Source organism: Sorex araneus, chromosome 2 (assembly GCF_027595985.1).
Source record: "Sorex araneus isolate mSorAra2 chromosome 2, mSorAra2.pri, whole genome shotgun sequence".
In the NCBI taxonomy this organism is placed as follows: domain Eukaryota; kingdom Metazoa; phylum Chordata; class Mammalia; order Eulipotyphla; family Soricidae; genus Sorex; species Sorex araneus.
Window position 1 is genome coordinate 125031834 of NC_073303.1, and position 19532 is coordinate 125051365.

General features: G+C 42.1%; 1 protein-coding gene across 2 annotated transcripts in view; it reads left to right on the forward strand.

Moving 5' to 3' along the window:
* YWHAZ (tyrosine 3-monooxygenase/tryptophan 5-monooxygenase activation protein zeta) overlaps positions 1–19059 on the forward strand; it is a 35269-nt gene extending 16210 nt beyond the window's left edge. For both annotated transcript variants that reach the window (XM_055126015.1, XM_055126014.1), the window contains exons 3-6: positions 11981–12104; positions 12826–12989; positions 13067–13162; positions 17018–19059. In XM_055126015.1, coding sequence (XP_054981990.1) covers positions 11981–12104; positions 12826–12989; positions 13067–13162; positions 17018–17077 — 444 coding nt within the window. In that variant the 3' untranslated portion in view covers positions 17078–19059. The remainder of the gene's footprint in view (positions 1–11980; positions 12105–12825; positions 12990–13066; positions 13163–17017) is intronic.
* Positions 19060–19532: the final 473 nt, after the last annotated feature.

Genomic DNA, 19532 nt, shown 5'->3' on the forward strand with positions numbered 1-19532 from the left:
AATTATAGAACTTATAAACTTTTGCTTCCTTTTGCCAACACTGTGCAAATACTGCCACATTAGATCAGGACCTCACCTGATGAGAGGGTTTGTTTTCCTAATTGATTAGTTGGAAGCAACTGATGAAGTTGTAATTGAAAGGAAAAAGCCACTCCAGCCACAAGGGGGAGTATGGGATTGATTTCCAAATCTAGAGGCCCAATTTCCATCAAAAAGCTGCTTTGCCTCCTTTCTTTCTAGAACATTAAAATACCAAGAAATGACATGGTGCAGTGAGTCTGCAGAATAAGGTGTCAGTTCTAGAAAAATCCTCTCTGCCCAAGGAAATTGCAGGACAGTTTGGACCTTGACGTTGTGCTGCAAAAGTGGAATTAAATTTTCTACTGAGGATAGTGTTAAAAATACGTTTAAAATTTGTGTGGGGGTGAGGATATAAGCCTCTGAAAGGGCTGGATTGTATGCTTTACAGACAACAGGAGCCCTCGGTTCAGTCCACAGCAATGCTATTGTGGCCTAATTGCACCCCAAAAGGAAGATACATGTGGGGTATTTTTACTTTATTTGAATAAAATAGTTGGGATTCAGTTTTCTAGAACTGTTGAATTTTAGGCTTTAAGGAGCTTCCAACCTGGCTCTCACTGTTTACTGAAGCTACTGGATAACACCTGCTATTCACTGACATAAATTAGGTCAGATAATAAGCTTTAATATTTGCTGTCCCTTATGTAGTATCACCTTACTAATAGCTATGTTTGCTGTGATGAAAGTGTATGGGTTAGAGGAGGGAGCGATAGAACAGCATGTAGGGTGCTTACCTTGGCATATAGCCGACCCAGCTTTGATTACTTCCTGGTACCACATACAATCTTTCCCCCCTGCATATGGTCCCTTGCCACGTCCCTGCTAGGTAAACTCTAAGCACTGCAAAGTTTCGGCTGTAAAAACAAAAACATTTTATATGTTTTAGAAAGGATGGGCTTGTTGAAATACTGAGAGGTGGTGGTGGGAAATGCTACTTTTCAAAAAGTAGCAAGAAGCTGGAGAGACAGTACAGGGATATACAATAGAGTACCTTGCCTTGCCTGAGGCTAACCTTAGTTTGGTCCCTGGAACCCACCAGGAGTGATCCTTGAGCACAGAGCCAGGAGAAAGCACTGAGCTTCTCCAGGGTGACCCAAAGCCCACTCCCCCTTCCCCCCCAAAAATAGCCCTAAAACCAAAGAACAATATTTTGGTGCCCCGTGTCTCATTGGTATTTTGTGCACGTTTTGTATGAAAGAGAATCTATATCCTACTTGAGTCTTCATTTATTGTATTTGAGTCCTTGGAGCGATAGCACAGCGGTTGGGCGTTCGCCTTTCACTCGGCCGACCCAAGTTCGATTCCTCTGCCCCTCTTGGAGAGCCTGGCAAGTTACCCGTGCGCATTGGATATGCCAAAAACAGTAACAATAAGTCTCTCAATGAGAGACGTTACTGGTGCCCGCTTGAACAAATCGATGAGCAACGGGATGACAGCCAAATGATGCTTGGTCTTTGCCTCTGTTTTTTGTTTGGGGAACCATTTGTAGTGCTGGGGATTGAGTCAGGGTCAGCTGCATGAAACACAAACACCTTAATCCGTGTACTCTTTGGTTTTTTCCCTTTCACTTAATATTTGTGTTTATTTTATGCCTTGTTTATTCTTGGGCAGTCAGTGTTTGCTTCTTCAGTTTTCTTCTGTGAATACCATTTTCTTCTGTGCCAGCTCCCCTCAGGTGTAGGAACAGTCTGCTCTTTCTCGTGAGGCGCCTGTCCATGGAGAGACTCATGGAGGGGTGAATCCAGCCCTGAGCCCCCTTAAGTTCTGCAGGGGTTCCTGGATATTCCTGGAGATGCTCAGTTGTCTGAGAATGTTCATCTAAAACTTAAGTTCAGCCTTACTCTGCATTTTTTAGGCACATGCAGTAAAATTTCCACAGTAAAATTTTGGCTGCTCCAGTGACCCTGTGTCCAGCCTCACTTTTTGACCTGGACATCTATGCCAGCTTCATCTAGAATGAAGGAATGGTACGCCTTGATCTGGAGAGTGACATCCTTAGATAGTTGGAGTTTCAGATTTGCCTGTCCCTAGATGGCTTGTGCAGTTTCACTAGTGTCCTTAAAGTAAACGTGAGGGTTTGGATCTTTTGATTTGCCATATTTTATTTTTTCATCTTCCAAGTCAAGTGGCTTGGGAGTCATTTTGATACACCGTAAGGCTCTCAGGCTCTCTACATACAGACTGAGAAGTGATGGGACTGGGAGAAATCTTGAACATCAGCTGTCTATATTTTCAAATTTTAGTCTATGCAGTAGAGATTTACTGTTTTTGCTTTGATATTCTGGGCTGTTTACTTAAATTTGATAGTTTTTATGTATAATTGGCTCAAAAAAAAACCGAGTATTCTGTTAAGACAAAATGGGAAATGTCTTCCACCCTTCATGTTTTTTTTTTCTTTATTTTTTAATAAGTGAGTCACCGTGAGGGTACAGTTACAAATTTACCCATCTTCGTGCTTGTGTTTCCCTCATACAATGTTCGAGAACCCATCCCTCCACCACTGTCCATTCTCCACCACCAGTGAACCCAGTATCCCTCCCACCCTCCAATCCCGTTCCGCCCTTCATGTTTTTGCAGATCATTTGCAGTCGTACTGAGCTAAGTTGTAGGATCCTGGTGATGCTAAGGGGATTTTGTGGGGCTGGGATTCCTCGGGCGCTGGGACATGAAAGGCTTGCTCACCAGCCCTTTGAAGTGTCCTGTCCTGTCACACCTTGCGTTTTTATTTACAAATGTGTTGCTTGTATTTGTGCCATTAGTTGTAATATTTACTACTAAGGAAGTTTGGAATGCAGATGAGTACAAAAAGGGTTTGATGATGGAAAGCAGAACTCACCGGTAATGCCATTTTCTGGAAATGGGTGGGAGGTAGTATTACCATATGATAATTTTGATAAAGGGAAAATAACTAACTATACTTTCTAGAGTTACTTTTAACTTAAGCATCTTTTAATTTCAAAATGGAGGGGGAAATACAAGAAATGTTTCATATATCCTTTATCTGGTCCCCACATGTTAATGATACATGATCACCATAGTATATTTTTTGGAGGACAAAGGGTGGTCTTTGGGCTACATAGGGGCTATTTCTGGCTCTGTGCTGGAGGGTAACTCCTGGTAGTGCTCAGGAAGCCAGAGGCACAGGAATGAAACTGGGGCTGGCTACAAGCAAAACACGCGCCACTTGATCACTTTTTTTTTTAATTTGTGAAGCTTGCTTATAAATTTTGTCGCCTTAATCTTTTTCTGGCCTAAAATTCAAATCAGGCTTTGACTTTGCAGTTAATTGTCATGTATACTTAAACTTAATTTGGATCAGCTTTTCAGACTGCCCCTTTCATGGTTTGGGGGAGTTTATTATGAGTCATTTTGTAGCTTTCCGGGGATAAAGTTGGAAGTGCTTTTGAAATTAATGCTGTAGTGAAACACAAAATCAGATGAAGAAATTTGGTCATTGCTTTGGTATCTTCAGTCCCTGTCACTTCTCTCAGTGCAGCCTGTCTCTGGTACGCTCTCTAGCCCCCTCTCCCCACACCCCTAGCTCTTAGCTATTGCCTTTCAGCATCATTACTTAGAAACCTGGAGCTTAGCCGGATCCTGGGTGCACTGATCCTGGGATCAACAGTGATTTTCTGCCTTTTATACTGACAGACTGATAGCATTGGGGGGAGGGTGGGATGGATGTGCCAGCCTCCCATCCATTCATCCATTGACCGCTGTCTGAGTGTACTTAGACCAATACCAGCTCACTTTTTGGAGCAGTTTCTTAGCTTTCCAGAGAAGCTGAATGTTGTTTTTACTGTATCAACTGCTTTGATGTCTTGGGTATCTTTTGACGTTTAAAGGTTGGGAGGGCGGGGGGAGAAGGAGTTTTTTATAATCTTTAGGAGGCAGAGCTAAAATTTCCTCCTTTACACTGAAGATAATCTGCTTTTCAGAGCCGGAGCAGTAGTACAGTGGGGAATGCACTTGCCTTGCACGTGGTCGTCCTGGATTCAGTCCCTGGCACCCTGTGTGTAGGGCATCCCTGAGCCTGGCAGTAGTGATCACTATATAGAGCAGGAGTATGCCCCGAACACTGTTGGATGTAGCCCAGAAAACAGAACGTTCATCTACATTTCCTTTACATTTAAAGAAAGCTGTTCAAAACAATTGTTCATAGTATTCATTCTGAGGATTTACTATTTGAAAGTGAAACAAGTCTTTAAAGAGTTTCAAAGTATGTTAGGAATACATACATAAGCGGAAAGTTAGAAGTGCAAAATCATGACTTAATTTTTAAACTGCTTTGGATAATTAGGATAATTATGGATATAAAGTGAAAAAAAGGATATTCCATTCTGACCTCCTCTCACCTCCTCAGAGTCGATTTTGATTTATTCTTTTTGGATTCTTAGGATTTGCTGTATCTATGTAAACAGGTCTATCTTTGAAGAATACAGATCAGTCATACACAGACCAATTTTTACATTTGTATATTCACACAAAAGTGCGACGCAAGGTCAGTGTCATTTAGCTGGTTTGCTGTTTTTTTGTGGTGCTAAGATTCAACCCAGGCCTCACACATTCAGGGTACAAGTGCTGTGCTACAGACTATACCCCAGTCCTTCTGACGGGGCCATTCACCAGTGCTGTTTGATCTCAACCAGGCCTCAAAGGCAATGCGGTCTTGGGAGTGGCCTCAGGGCCTATCTTACGGGAGGTATAGGTTCGACCACTTGGACTGCCTCCAGACCCCAGCTAGTTTGTTGACAAATTAAGAGTTTGTTGTGTCTCGTTCAATTAAAAGCGATTTTACTGATAATAGCATTATAGGTAAAACCTATTGTTAGAGATAAGTATTGAGAGAATGGTATTTAGCACAAATTAAGTTCTTGGGCCAGAAGGATAGTACAGCAGGTAGGATGTTTGCCTTGCATACAGCTGACTATGGCCTCAAAAATTCTTAAAAGTATTTGCAGGTGCTGGAGCGATAGTACAGTGGGTAGGGTGTTTGCCTTGCATGCGGCTGACCCGGGTTAGATTCCCAGCATCCCATATGGTCCCCCTGTGCATCGCCATGTGTGACCCAAAAAGCAAAAAAGTATTTGCAGACCCCTAAGAGATTGTTTAAAGGTGGGGGAGGATAGTCCATAAGGTTGCAGCTGTTTCGTAGTACTACTAACTAGTCACAGATGATTTATCACTGTAGGTGGCAGGGGTGGGGATGTTGTAGGTAGACATTAGTGCTGCTAGAGAAGCAGTGGTGACTAAAATTGTTGGTTTTTTCCTTAGTGCATATGAAGACCTAGTAACTGCTAAAATTGTTGGTTCCTTAGTGCATATGAAGATCTAGTAACTGCTATTTTCTTCATCACCAAGCACTCAAGGTTCTGTAAAGATTTGGTGGCTAGGGAATAGCACAGGACTGCCGTCCACCCTGGTTTAATTCCCCAGATTATATGGTGTTCTCTTTCCCCCACCCCCCTCTTCCCCGGGCCTTACCTGGGTGGCACTGGTGGACGCTTGTCACTGAACCACCCATCCCAGTTAGCCTCTCTTTCTGGGGACTGCCCCAACCTCCCCAAAAAAAGTTTAGCTTGATATTCGTCCTTGAAGGGCCTGAGAGCCATAGTACTGCAGGTAGGTAGGGTGCTTGTCTTCCATGTGTGGGTTTGATCCCCGATATCCCATATGGTCCCTTAAGCATCACCAGGAGTAATTCTTGAGTGCAGGGCCAGGAGTAACCCCTCAGCATCACTGGGTGTGACCCAACAGCCAAAATAATAAAATTAGCTCTTGATGCATTAATATTCTTTGAGGCGAAATGGGATGTATTCCAGTTACTCCTAGGAAAAGTATTGTGATTATTTATAAACTGACCTGGCCCTTTCTTTTTCCTGGAATACTGTGTTTAAGGGAGTGGTAGACTGATAAGCTAGGATTGTTCACACCTGACTATGCCAAATATGGCTTGCTTCAAGGAAAAGAAATTGTGGTCAGTAGAAAAGAATCAGTTCTGAAATGAGACTGAGAATTCTGGAACACTTGGACCTTAATGATCTTGACAGCTTTCCAAACATTTTTACTGAGTAGCAGGAGTCTTCAGACTTAAACACAGGGCTGGCACTTGGAGAAGCTGGTACAAGGGTTAAGGTGCTTGCTTTGCACATGACCCATGCGGGTTCCATCCCTGGCACCTACGTATGGTCTCCTAGGCACTGCCAGCCCTCCTCAAAAAATCAAAAAGCCTTTGAAATGGATTATGCGCTGTTAGTAGTCTTCTGTTCAGAAAGTGTGCTTCTCTGCAGTAAGTGCCCATGGATGGAAGAATAACATTTTTAAATGTAAGGTAATTTGTTAGTATGAAAGAAAAGAGCAAAACTAAGGTAGGTTCCTAGTAGAACCGTGTGTCGTGTGAATTGGTTAGGCATCATTTTAAAAGTTTGCTCTAGTACAGATATTTTGTGTCCTGTGATTGGATTGATTGGCGTAGGTGTCAGTACTTTATGGAAAGAAAATTGTTAGGTTCACTGTTTCATTCTCTCACTTTTACTTTTCTGTGTATTAAGTCCTGTTTAATTCTCACAACAGCCTTGTGTGTTTGGCTGCTGCTGTGCCCCTGTTTTATAGGTGAGGAAGCAGGGTACAGAGAGATTTCAGAGCCATGTATAGGTGACCCAAATATAAGCAGTGAGCTGAGGTGTAGCTTAGACAGTAAGAAGTAGTCTAGTTTACATGGTCCCTTACCCAACCAATAGTAAAAATAGCAAAGGAAAATATTCTTGCCTTGTCTTTGTCTGTGGGGGGTTAAGTCCAAAACATTGCTCATGTGTCCCCTGGGACCGCTCATGCATGATTCACTACTAAAGTCCTAAGGATGAGCTTTTGGGGTTCCTGACCCTGAAGCTCTTAAGTATTAGAAAAAATATTTATTTAAAGTGTTTTCCATCACTTTCTAGTTCCCCGTCTGGTTGCTGGGGATCAGTGTTTCCTCTTCATTTCAGTTTTAAAAATCAAACTAAAGAATCTGCAAGACATGTCTTAGGTTAGCATAGAGGTAGATTTTTATTTTGTAAATGTTTCATTAGAAATATTTGCCCACAGAATATTTTCTTAAATTGTGTTTAATGGAAGCAGGTTGTTTGTACCCCAAGAAGGTAATCAAAATTAGATGAACTGTTACTTTCAAAAGTACTGCCTTAATTTTAGGATACTTCTAAATCAGAGCTTTGGTATTTCATAGGCCTTTTCTGGATTAGAGTCTGTTAAAAATGAATGTACTCTGCCTGGGATAAATGTACTGAGTGTTGCTGGGGCAGCGGTGGTGATGGTGGGGAGCATTACCTGAGTCCCCTTTCTTCCACTAACACATCTGAAGTGTTCTTTCAGCCTCCTGTATTGTGGAGGGCGGGGCAGAGGAGTCTTGGAAATTTCCCAAATTGTGCCAACGTTAACTGGGTACATTCTGTCCGAACCACATCCTTTCCTTAGCTCTGGATTGTGGAGTGTTTACTTAGAAGTACTGGTGATGAGCTTGTAGTGCCATCTGGTTAACTTTTTTTCTTTTCTTTTTGGGTCACACCCAGCAATGCTCAGGGGTTACTCCTGGCTCTGCACTCAGGAATTACTCCTGGCGGTGCTCAGGGGACCATTTGGGATGCTGGGGATCGAACCCGGGAAGGCAGTATGCAAAGCAAGCGCCCTACCCGCTGTGCTATTGCTCCAGCTCCCTAAATCTCAGTCATACAATAATCATCCCTTCTCCAGTGTACACTCCAGGTACCACCAAGTACCCTAGTACACCCCCTATCCCACCCTCTACCCTGCCTGTATGGCAGGTGATTTTCACTTTACTCTCTCTTTGATCACGTTCAATTTTCAACAGAAAACCCACTATTATCATTTGGAATTTTCCCCCAGCAATCAGACCTGCCAAAAAGGCATCACTAGATCATTTGTTTTCTGTTGCTGATAATGAAGAGCATATGATGTCAGATGGCCGCAACAGCGGGTGTGCAGTTTTGGAATTCTGATATTTTAGTAATTAAGACCATAGGTATTTCTGCCAGCAGCCGCTGTGTTCCGAGATTGGTTTGTATACCTCTGGGATCAGGCTGTTCAGGATTGGAGGAGCCATTCGTGGGCAGCTGCTCAAGTCTCCATCTGGCTAACTTTTTATCTTAACATTGACACCACGGGGCTAGGGTGGCACTATAGCAGGTAGGGCATTTGCCTTGCGTGCAGCCGTCCAGATTCAGTTCCCAGCATTCGATATGGTCCTTCGAGCACCGTGAATATTATGTGAAAGCAGAATATTGCTTAGCTGTAGTTCAGCATTATATATGTGAGCTGGTTTGGAGCACATTGTTGCACCCCAGTGTCTTCTGCACAGTAATGGTACTTGTCATGTACTCTCTGGGTAGGGTTCTGCTTTTTTTTTTTTTTATTTTTTTTTAAGGTCACACCTGGCGATGCACAGGGGTTACTTCTGGCTCTGTACTCAGGAATTAACCTCTGGCAGTGCTCAGGGGACCATATGGGATGCTGGGAATAGAACCTGGGTCGGCCGAGTGCAAGGCAAACGCCCTACCCGCTATGCTATTGCTCCAGCCCCTCTGGGCAGGTTCTGGAAGGAGAAATGAATCCATGATTTGGCTGTCAAGTGTAATTTAAATGTCAAAAAGTTACATTTATTGAAATGTTATAATGCTGCCTGACAAGGCAGTCAAACCGTACTGATTGAAGAAGAATATTATTGGGCTGGAATGTAGATAGTACACGGATTAAAGAACATGCCTTGTATATGAGATTGCCCTGAGCTTGCTCCCTAGCACTGTGATGTGTCCCAGTCCTCCCAGCACTGTCTCCTTGGGCCTTGCATTGAACCTGGGGCTCCCCTGCTTGGGAGGTCTCCCTCCAGTATTATCTTGGGTCAGAGAGCAGTCATAGGCTGGAGCAGTTGCTTTGCATGTGGGAGGCTCAGGTTCCGCCTCCAGCATATCTCAATATGGCCTCCCTTAAAAGCAAACCTCCAGGTTGTTTGGAATCTGTTGGACAGTTCTTCTTATATGTTGTCGGAAGTTGTTCATTGCTGCCTTTAAGCTGGGGTTAACTTGGCCTTTCCAGCAAGTTGTAGGGAGTTGGGGGCGGGGGGGCTGAAGGTTCTTCTTAGTAGAGAGTGAGCTTTTAACATGCTGGCTGAAGGCTTCAAGAGAATGAAAGGGGAATTCAGTCTTAAAGCCTGGAGCAACATTTGCTTTTGCCAGGTTCTGTCAGAACAAATCAACAAAGTATGCCTGAGAGAAAGGAGATCGATTCTACCTCTTGACAGAGGAGCAATGGATTTTGTGAACACAGATAGCAGGGAAGTTGGTGGAGATTAGTGTGACAGAAGTCACCTACCACTCTAAAGATCCATTGCTGATTCTGCAGAATTACCTGATGCCTACTTGAATTTTACATCAGTGAGTTCCCCTGCTGTATGTTTGTGGCCTTTTTCACATAGACTAGGGGATTAATCAGTCACTGAGAAGTGAACGGTGTGACCAGCTGTTTCCTGACTAGAGCACTTGCCTAGAGACCTAGACTATTTTGTTCATCGCTGTATTCTCGTTGCCTACTTTACTAGTAGCATGGGAGTATTTGGAGATTAAGTGAACATAAAAAATTGGCAGAGACCATCAAATATAAAATAGGAATGCCTAATAGCTGGACTTGGTTATAGTCAGTTATTCTTTATTAAAACGTTCTCAGTATAATCTTAAATATAGTCAGTGTACCAGAGTTCACAATTGAATTGCATATGGGATCTTTTAAACAATATTTTTGTCTCATTTAATTTGAAGTTAGCTTTTCCTCATCAGCCACATCACATCTTTTCTTAGATGACTCTAACCCTTTACCTAACTGATTGGAAATAAAATGTACCCTTAAGCTTGGACTACCACAGTTTAAATCTAGACGTGACAGAGGTATAGAAACTATGTGTGCACAAGCACATCATTTGCCATAGTGAATCAATGCCTTTTTGTTTGAAAATACACAGCTTTGAAAGGTCTGGTCATATAGGAGGAAGGGCACTTACTATTTCAGTAGACCATTGGAACTACAGATCCCCCCTCCCCCCAAAGCAGCCATAGGCACTAAAAAGAATTGGAATTAAAATGACAAAACACTTATAAGCAGAGGGTCTTGAATATAGAGATAATTGCCAGTTGTTAACTCTTTCTGTAATACAGTCCTCCTCTGAGTGTGGCAAAACCAGTGGCACAGGGAGTGTGGGCAGAAGGCCCACGGTGAGCACATGTGGACAGAGCTCCAGTGACACCTAGGCAGAGGGTGGGTTAACATTTTATAGCATGGTTTGTTACTGTGTTAAAATTGATTTCATACATTTTCATGTTAGCGGATGGCCTAAGAAACTTGAGTAGTGGAAGAGTAGAAACTAAGGCCCATAACCGGTCTGCTTCCTGGGGGCAGGAGCAAGCTCAGGAGGAGCACTACTGCGGGCACTGGTGTGGGTCCCCTGGGAGCCCTGGGTGTGGCCCGGAAGCCCTGCATCCCAGTTGACTCAGTGTTCAGTCCAGTTGAAATGAACTTTCCTTTGCTACACAGTATATACTAGGAGGAGGTGGGTATGGCCTGTCAGTTTTGTACTTACAAATTTTTAGCATTGCCTAATTCTGCTTCTGAAATTAATGTCTTTAAGAAAAGATCCACCTGTTTATTGCATTTTCTCCCCCTTATATGATGATCAGTATTGGTTTTTTGTTTTGTTTTTGCTTTTTGGGTCCCACCTGGAGATGCACAGGGATTATTCCTGGCTTTGCACTCAAATTACTCCTGGCGGTGCTCATGGGACTGTATGGGATGCTGGAAATTGAACCCGGGTCGGCCGAGTACAAGGCAAACACCTTACCCGCTGTGCTATCACTCCAGTCCCAATCAGTATCGGTTTAATTATACTGCAAAATATTATTTTAGCGTTATTTAATGTTTATTGCTGTAGACAGTGAAGTGTTAATCTGTTGTCTGAGGTGCTACCATGGACATGTATCTTTTTTGGGGGGGTGGGGAGGTTCTTTCCCATTATTTCAGATTACTTAGGAAAAATAAAACTTGGAACAGTTTCTACCTTTCTTTCGTGAAATGTTTCTTGATTGTGTTTTAGTAAATGAAGTTGTATGTGTTCACTCATGTTTATTTTCTCTACGTGGTGTCAAACCCAGGGTCTGGACACACAAGGTGCATGCACACTACCCCTGAGCTCCACTCTTGGCCCTGCCTGGTTCATGGTTCAGTCCTGTTCTCCAGCATGATCCAGAACATGACTTCATCCCTCTTTTCCATTTTCATGTCTTCACTATCTTGAAAATGGAAAGTTTGCTAGCTTGTTAGAAAATGTCCAGGGGTGAGGTGGGGAGGGGAATGGGGTGGGAGGGGGTGGGAGGGATGATGGGGTCATCAGTGGAGAACGGGCAATGGTGGAGGGATGGATACTCAAGCTGTATATGACTGAAACACAAGCATGAGAATATGTAAACCTGTATCTGTATCCCCACGGTGATTCATTAATTAAAAAATAAAAGAAAATGTTCAGGGGCCCAGGAGTGATACTTCAGCGGGGGAAGGGCATTTGCCTTGCACGTGGCCAACCCCAGTTCAATCCCTGGCATCTCACATAGTCCCCTGAGCATCGCCAGGAGTGACCCCTGTACATCACTGTGTGTGGTCTCCCCCCAAAAAAGTTTAGAGATCATGCTCTTTCATATTCGTGACTCATTAAGCATGTATTTTTGGCAATGATTGTGTGTTAAAGGTCTTAGAAATTAGGATTAATGGACTTTCAAGAAATGCAGATTGTTTGTCTTGCAGATATTGTGTTCTTATTAGGACTTTGTTTTTCTTTTTTTCCAAGTCTCTTTTGGAAAAGTTTTTGATCCCCAATGCTTCACAAGCTGAGAGCAAAGTCTTCTATTTGAAAATGAAAGGAGACTACTACCGTTACTTGGCGGAGGTTGCTGCTGGTGATGACAAGAAAGGTATGCTGGATACACTGGTTTTGGAGAACTGTGGTGTAGAAGTGAATACCTTTCCAAACTGTGAGCTGTGGCAAATTGATATCTGCTGCCTGATACGGGTGCTTTAGATGTGCTTGCTGGGAAGCCGTTGAGCATCAGAAGGAACCTTCACAGTTGCCAGCAGTGCAAGCTAATCATAAAAAGATGGACTGGAGGCGTAGTACAGCTGCATTTACCTTGCATGTGACCAACCTGATTCCATTCCCAGCACTGCATATATATAGTCTTCTTGAGCACAGCTAGGTGTGCCCCCGACAAAGAAAAGAATAATAGCACAAATGATAAAATTTAAAATTTACACAGTGGTGACCTGTGGCTAGTGTGATACTCCAGGAGAAGCCTGCATTTTCATGTTAGCCTCCCATTCAGTTAGGGGTGCTATAGCTTAATACTTCAGAGGTGATACTGCATGTTAAATATTTGGTTCAGGGACCAGAGTAATAGTACAGTGGGGAGGGCGTTTGCCTTGCAAGTGGCCAAACCAGATTTAATCCACAGCATTCCACTTGGTCCCCTGATCTCGTCAAGAGTAGTTCCTGAATGCAGTGCCAGGAGTAAGCCCTGAGCAATGCCAGATGTGGCCCAGCCCCACCCCAACAAAAATTTGTTTTGACTTAAGGGTTTGGGGGTTAGAATGAAGCACAGACTTTATAGGTATATTTTGCTGTGTCTCGTTATCCAGGGATTGTGGATCAGTCACAACAAGCATACCAAGAAGCTTTTGAAATCAGCAAAAAGGAAATGCAGCCAACACATCCTATCAGATTGGGCCTGGCCCTTAACTTCTCTGTGTTCTATTACGAGATTCTGAACTCCCCGGAGAAAGCCTGCTCTCTTGCAAAGACAGTATGTATATCAGCACTTAGTTTTTGGATTTAGAAACTCATGCTATTTGAGCACTGAAATGTACTTTTTTATTCTAGGCTTTTGATGAAGCCATTGCTGAACTTGATACATTAAGTGAAGAATCGTACAAAGACAGCACGCTAATAATGCAGTTACTGAGAGACAACTTGACAGTAAGTACATAGCACTATTCACTAATGGCTGAGAAAGTTGGAGCGATTTTATAGAATACAAGAAATATTTCCTGTCTTAATAAGTATTCTGTGTGTGAGCCAGACAGGGGCTAAGGAGTTTTCCTTGTTCAGAGCTAACCCATGTCCTGGGTGTCACTTCCCCCAGTCCTGCTGCGAAAGAATCCTGAGCCAGGAGGCTAACATGAAAGAACTCCTGAACTCAGGAGTAGCCGAGAATGGCTCCAGAACCCAAAGAACAGAATGGAACAAGACCAAACGAAATATATGCTATCTGCTCTTAAAACTGAAGAAAACCACCAGGCACAAATTGGAAATTACATAGTTCTTGTTTGGTTTTGAATAACTATGATTCTGGACTTGTAATCACATTCACCATTTTTTTTTTCCCATTTCAGTTTGGGTAATTCTGCTATTTTAGTTAAAGAAGAGTTTGGATCTCTTTCATGTTTAAATTCTATTGAAACAATCTATTGGGGCCAGAGCCATAGTATTGTAGGTAGGGTGCTTGTCTTGCATGTGGCCAACCTGGGTTTGATCCCTGGCATCACAAACGGTCCCAAGAGTCCCTTCAGGAGTGATTCCTGAGTAACCCCTGAGCACTGCCGGGTGATGCCCTCCCCAGTAAGAAATTGATTGTCCATAAAAATGCCTCCATATTGATAGAGAAATGGTAGGGTGTTGATAACTTGAACTTTCAGACACTCTAAACAGCAGTAGGGTTTTACTTCCTGTCTGCAGAAAACTAGTGATCTGTAGAATATGAATAGAAATCTATTTTGCCTGGTCTATAATATCATTTTCATACCAAAAAGTGACAGTCCTCAAGCATCTTTTCATCATTGAGCACCTATATAGTACTTAAACTTGTCTTTTGTTTTTATCCGTTTTGGTTTAGGGATCATGATGCCTGCCGGGGCACAGGGAACCATATGTAGTACCAAGGACTGAACTGGGTTGGCCGTGTGCAAGGCAAGCACCCTACGTGCTATATGATCACTCTGTGGCCCTTTTGTTTTTCTCCTTTATATTTTATTAGAACTGAGATCCAAATAAAACTACATTACACCTTGTTGATATGATTCTGGTTCCATTTTCCCCCTCCCCCATTGTTTGTTAAGTAAGTTTTGAGGTTGTCAGGTTGTGCCAGTTAAAGAACTGAGAAGGAAGATTTTGATCTAGTACTGTTGGTTTTTATTAACTTTACAGTTCTCTCTCTCTCTCTCTCTCTCTTTCTCTCTTTCTCTCTCTACCCCCTCCCTCTGTCCCTCTCTTCCCCCCCCCCTTTTCCTTTCCTCTCTCTCTCCTTTTTGGGTTTCGGGGCCACACCTGGTGGTGCTAGGGGATTGTATGTGGGGTGCTGGAAATCAGGTCTGCAACATGCAAGGCAAATGCCTATCCCGATATACTATCTCTTTAGCCCCAATTAGCCCCAATATCCGAATTTCTCATGGGGATCATACTACATTGTTCCCATTCCAGTTGTACTGTTTACTGTTAATTTTCTGTAAACCAGTTCTACATTCTAGAATATTCTCAACGAGAATTTGTATTAAGCACCTGAAATTATTTTACAAAGTACAGTTGTGAGCTGCTTAAAAAATCATAAGATGCCAGGGAAATAACTCAAAACTGGCACTTGTGCTTTGTATCTGGGTACCTCAGAGAAGGGAGGAAAAAGTAAGGTATTTTACTCATGAAAATACGCTATTATACCTTAAATGAATATAATCAAATGAAAAAAGCATGTAGATTTTAAGAACTTGGTTTTCTGGTGTTTGAAGTAAGGCGGTATAGTTGGCATTCTTTTTTTTTTTTTCTCTCTTTTGGGGCACACCCGGCAATGCACAGGGGTTACTCCTGGTTCTGCACTCAGGAATTACTCCTGGCGGTGCTCAGGGATGCTGGGAATCGAACCCGGGTCAGCCGCGTGCAAGGCAAACGCCCTACCCACTGTGATATCACTCCAGCCCCTATACTTGACATTCTGAAGGAAGACCCAGAGCCCTGAGGCTACTGTTTGCCGTTCACTGTTTAGCAGACTTGGGTCATACTTGTAGTTAACTTTCTGGGGTCTGTGTAGCATGAAGAACACTGGCAGCAATTGAGGTTAAGAAAATCCAGGGGCTGGAGAGATAGCTCAGCAGGGTAAGCACATGCCTTAGAGGCCGAGGCCTGGGCTGAATTCTCACACCTCATGGCACTTCCACCAGAAACCAACCTCCTCTGAGAGTAAGCCCCGAACAACACTGTGGCCCAAAAGTGTAAAAAGAAAATCAAGATTCTGATTATCACTGCTTCCTTGGTGTCTTCTCTGAGCCTTTGTTGTGTCTCATTACAGGTTTATCAGGTTGATTTGTCCATGAAGTAAATATAACTCGTTGACCAGTATGTTGATAGATGGGTGACGAGTGTTGACATTTAACTCTAGGAAGAAAGATATATCATTTGTCTCCATTTCGTATGTGGAAAACTCAGAATGCTTGAAAGTTAGAAATAGAAATACAAGTTAAAGACAAATTAATCATACCTTACAAGTCTCTTATTCTTAATGTAGGGACCAGAGAGGTAGTACAGTGGGTTGCCTTGCATGCAGCCCACCCTGGTTTGATTCTTGGCTTCCCTCATGGTCCCTGGAGGAGCACCAGGAGTGATTCCTGAGTGCAGAGCCAGGAGTAACGCTGAGCATTGCCTCTGTTGCTAGCCTGCCAAAATAAAGCAAGCCAAATCCAAATATCTTGTGTAACAGGCAAGCACGAGCTTCTGCTTAGTCATCTAATTGAACTACCTTGGAAGGGTTTCCTTCTTTTTCAGATTAGAGAGAGATTTGTTTAAATAAAACCAATGGATGCAAGGTTATTTTGAATGATTATTCCTTTTTCTATAATTTCTCTCAGTAACAAAGGTATAAAATAATACTGTGAAACAGCAAGAATAATTTTGAAATTTCTGATTTGTTGAAAAATTATAACAAGTTAGACAATTCACTTATAAATTTAAAAATTAGACTAATTTTTAAAATTAATAAGTAATCCTGTTACTCTGGGACTCTAATTGACCTCTTAGGTTCTTTTCATACTGTTTATGCATTCAAATTCATGAAGGTAACAGTGTCAGAAAATCTTAATTTGGGGGGCCCGAAAAGCATTGCCGTAGGGCATTTATTTGTCTTGCATGCTGCCAACCTGCGTTCAATCCCTGGAGCATCTGGTTTTTCCAGCCCCACCAATAGTGATCTCTGAGTGTAGTTTGGAGTAGGAGCACTGCTGGGTGTGGCCCCAGATACCAAGGTGGGGGAAAAAAAAAACAAAACCTTAATTTGTTCATTAGACTTGATCCTGTGTCTTGGATGTCATGGAGTGTTGGGTTTTTTAGGAGTGAGGGCAGAAAAACATTTGGTTTGAACTTGAACGTCTTTCTCATTGGGGCTACTTAGCTAAGTAATTATCAATATCTCTCAGAATATCAAATTGTTAATTTATACTTAGTAGCACAAGTTACCTCCTATGAGTCCTATTTTTTTCTTGACTTGTATGAATAAGGCTTTCTATATCTGATTTTGTGATTTAAAGACTGCTGTGCTGATGAGAAGTTTGGGGACAGGGTTCGAAATGAATGTGTCTGTTGGTGTCCCACAGCTTTCAGCCCTTCGAGCTTGGGGGAGCGGGTGAGAGGAGGGTGCCAGAGCATAAGCACTGCCACTGACCTACATTTCTGACCAGTGCTTTTAATGTTTTTAAAGCCCAAAGGCCATAGTTTGCATTCTGGAGTCTTGATTTACTGAGATTATTTTCCTACGGAAGCATGCTGAGAAATCTTTTTTCTTTCTTTCACCAGTTGTGGACATCGGATACCCAAGGAGATGAAGCTGAAGCAGGAGAAGGAGGGGAAAATTAACCGGCCTTCCAACTTTTGTCTGCCTCATTCTAAAATTTACATAGTAGACCATTTGTCATCCATGCTGTCCCACAAATAGTTTTTTGTTTACGATTTATGACAGGTTTATGTTACTTCTATTTGAATTTCTATATTTCCCATGTGGTTTTTATGTTTAATATTAGGGGAGTAGAGCCAGTTAACATTTAGGGAGTTCTCTGTTTTTTTTCATCTTAAGGTGGCCAATATGGGGATGTGGAATTTTTATACAAGTTATAAATGTTTGGCATAGTACTTTTGGTACATTGTGGCTTCACAAGGGCCAGGGTTAAAACTGCTTCCATGTGTAAGCAAGAAAACTGCCTTCATATTGGTTTGTCCTGGTGGGGGATTAAAAGGGAGAATTGGTTCCAGTCACAGGTGTAGTTACTGTGGGTACTTTAAGGTTTGGAGCACTTAGCAGGCTGTAGTGGAACTTGATTATCTCATGGATGTTGCATGTTGACCCGTGTGTGTCTGAATTACTGAAGCTCGTGCACACCTAGCTGCAGCTGCAGAAGTGTCTCTAGACAGAGCTGTGACCCAAGTTACTGTGGAGAAGGGCGGAAACGGTTCACATTCCATTATTTGTAAAGTTACCTGCTGTTTGCTTTCATTATTTTTGCTACACACATTTTATTTGTATTTAAATGTTTTAGGCAACCTAAGAACAAATGTACAAGTAAAGATGCAGTAAAAATGAATTGCTTGATATCCATAACTTCATGTATGTCAAGCACAGCAGTCAAAACTCATGTATTTAACTTTTTTAGGGTTTTTTTTTCTTTTTTTTCTTTTTTTTTTTTGCTTTTGTGATTTTTTTTTTTTTTGATACTTGCCTAACATGCATGTGCTGTAAAAATAGTTAACAGGGAAATAACTTGAGATGATGGCTAGCTTTGTTTAATGTCTTATGAAATTTTCATGAACAATCCAAGCATAATTGTTAAGAACACGTGTATTAAGTTCATGTAAGTGGAATAAAAGTTTTATGAATGGACTTTTCAACTACTTTCTCTACAAGCTTTTCATGTAAATTAGTCTTTCGGTTCTGAAACTTCTCTAAAGGAAATTGTACATTTTTGGAAATTTATTCCTATTCCCTTTTGGCAGCTAATGGGCTTTTACCAAGTTTAAATACAAAGTTTATCATAACAAAATACTACTAATATTGTACTACTGTTCCCAACCATGTCCCATAATATTCTTTCTCTCTCTCTCTGAGGGGAAAAAAGGGTGGGTTTTTTTTTCCCCCAGGGGCAGAGGGGATTGATTGGAAAAGCAATGAGTTCTATTTACAATTTTTGGTATGGGATTTTCTAACCTAGAAGCCGCAATGTTCTGGCCCACCGTGATATTGGTAGCATCAGCTAGGTTTTGTGCTTCCAGATCACTTTTGTTTTTAAGAATTTCTTGATATTCTTACAAGCCTGCCTTCAATTTTGATCCTTTATTCCCTTTATTCGTTGGGTGCACAGGATGACCTTTTTCAGCCTTTGTCTTGTCACCAACCATTCCTCTTTGGTGGCCGTGTACTTGGAGAAGAGGCCGCATGATCTTTCTGGCTCCACTCAATGTCTAAGGACACCCCGCTTTCCTTTGCTTGCATCCCACAAACAATTTCCCTCATCCTATTACAGCAGCAGATCTCTCCTGAGTTGATGAGATTGTGTTGATCTCCCTGGAAACTCCCCCTCTCCCGAATGGTCTGTCATTGTCTGCCTTTAACTCCCCCCACCCCTCCTCTTTAAATAATGATGGGGCTAAGTTATTCCCAAAGCTCACCCTACCCACTGTTTCCTCAGTACCTTGCAGAAAACACCAAACAAAAATACCATTTTAAAGAGGTGTATTTTTTTTTTTTTCGTTTAGAATGTAAGCTCCTCAAGAGCAGGGACATCGTTTTCTGTATGTTCTATTGTGCCTAGTACACTGTAAATGCTCAATAAATATTGATGATGGGAGGCAGTGAGTCTTGGTGATAAGGGGGAGGAACTGAAATCCCGAACACTGTTCTGCTGGTTGTTTGCTCATGACCTCAGATTAAACTGGGAAGTATCAGCCCTTGGGGATGATTATCCCAAAATCACATTCAAATAAAAGTGCAATGGAAGCTTTGGGGTCTTTGAAGGAGAAGAGTTCTCTTAACGCTTTTGGGAAAACACTGCATCTTCGGTTTTCTTGTATTGATTTCTCCTGATCCCCGGGCCAGAACATGAAGTTATCAATTTATAGCTAAAGAGAATTACATTAAGTCTTGAGGAGGTGGATCACATTCAAGTAAATTATAAATAAAATCTAAAGCTTGTCACATTTGCCTATCTATGTGCATCAGTTCTCCACTAAATTTGATTTTGAAATAAATTGTGATACTTCATTAATAGTAGCTGTTAAACATGTTTCCTTTAGTGTCCAATAGTAGATTCCAACATAGGAT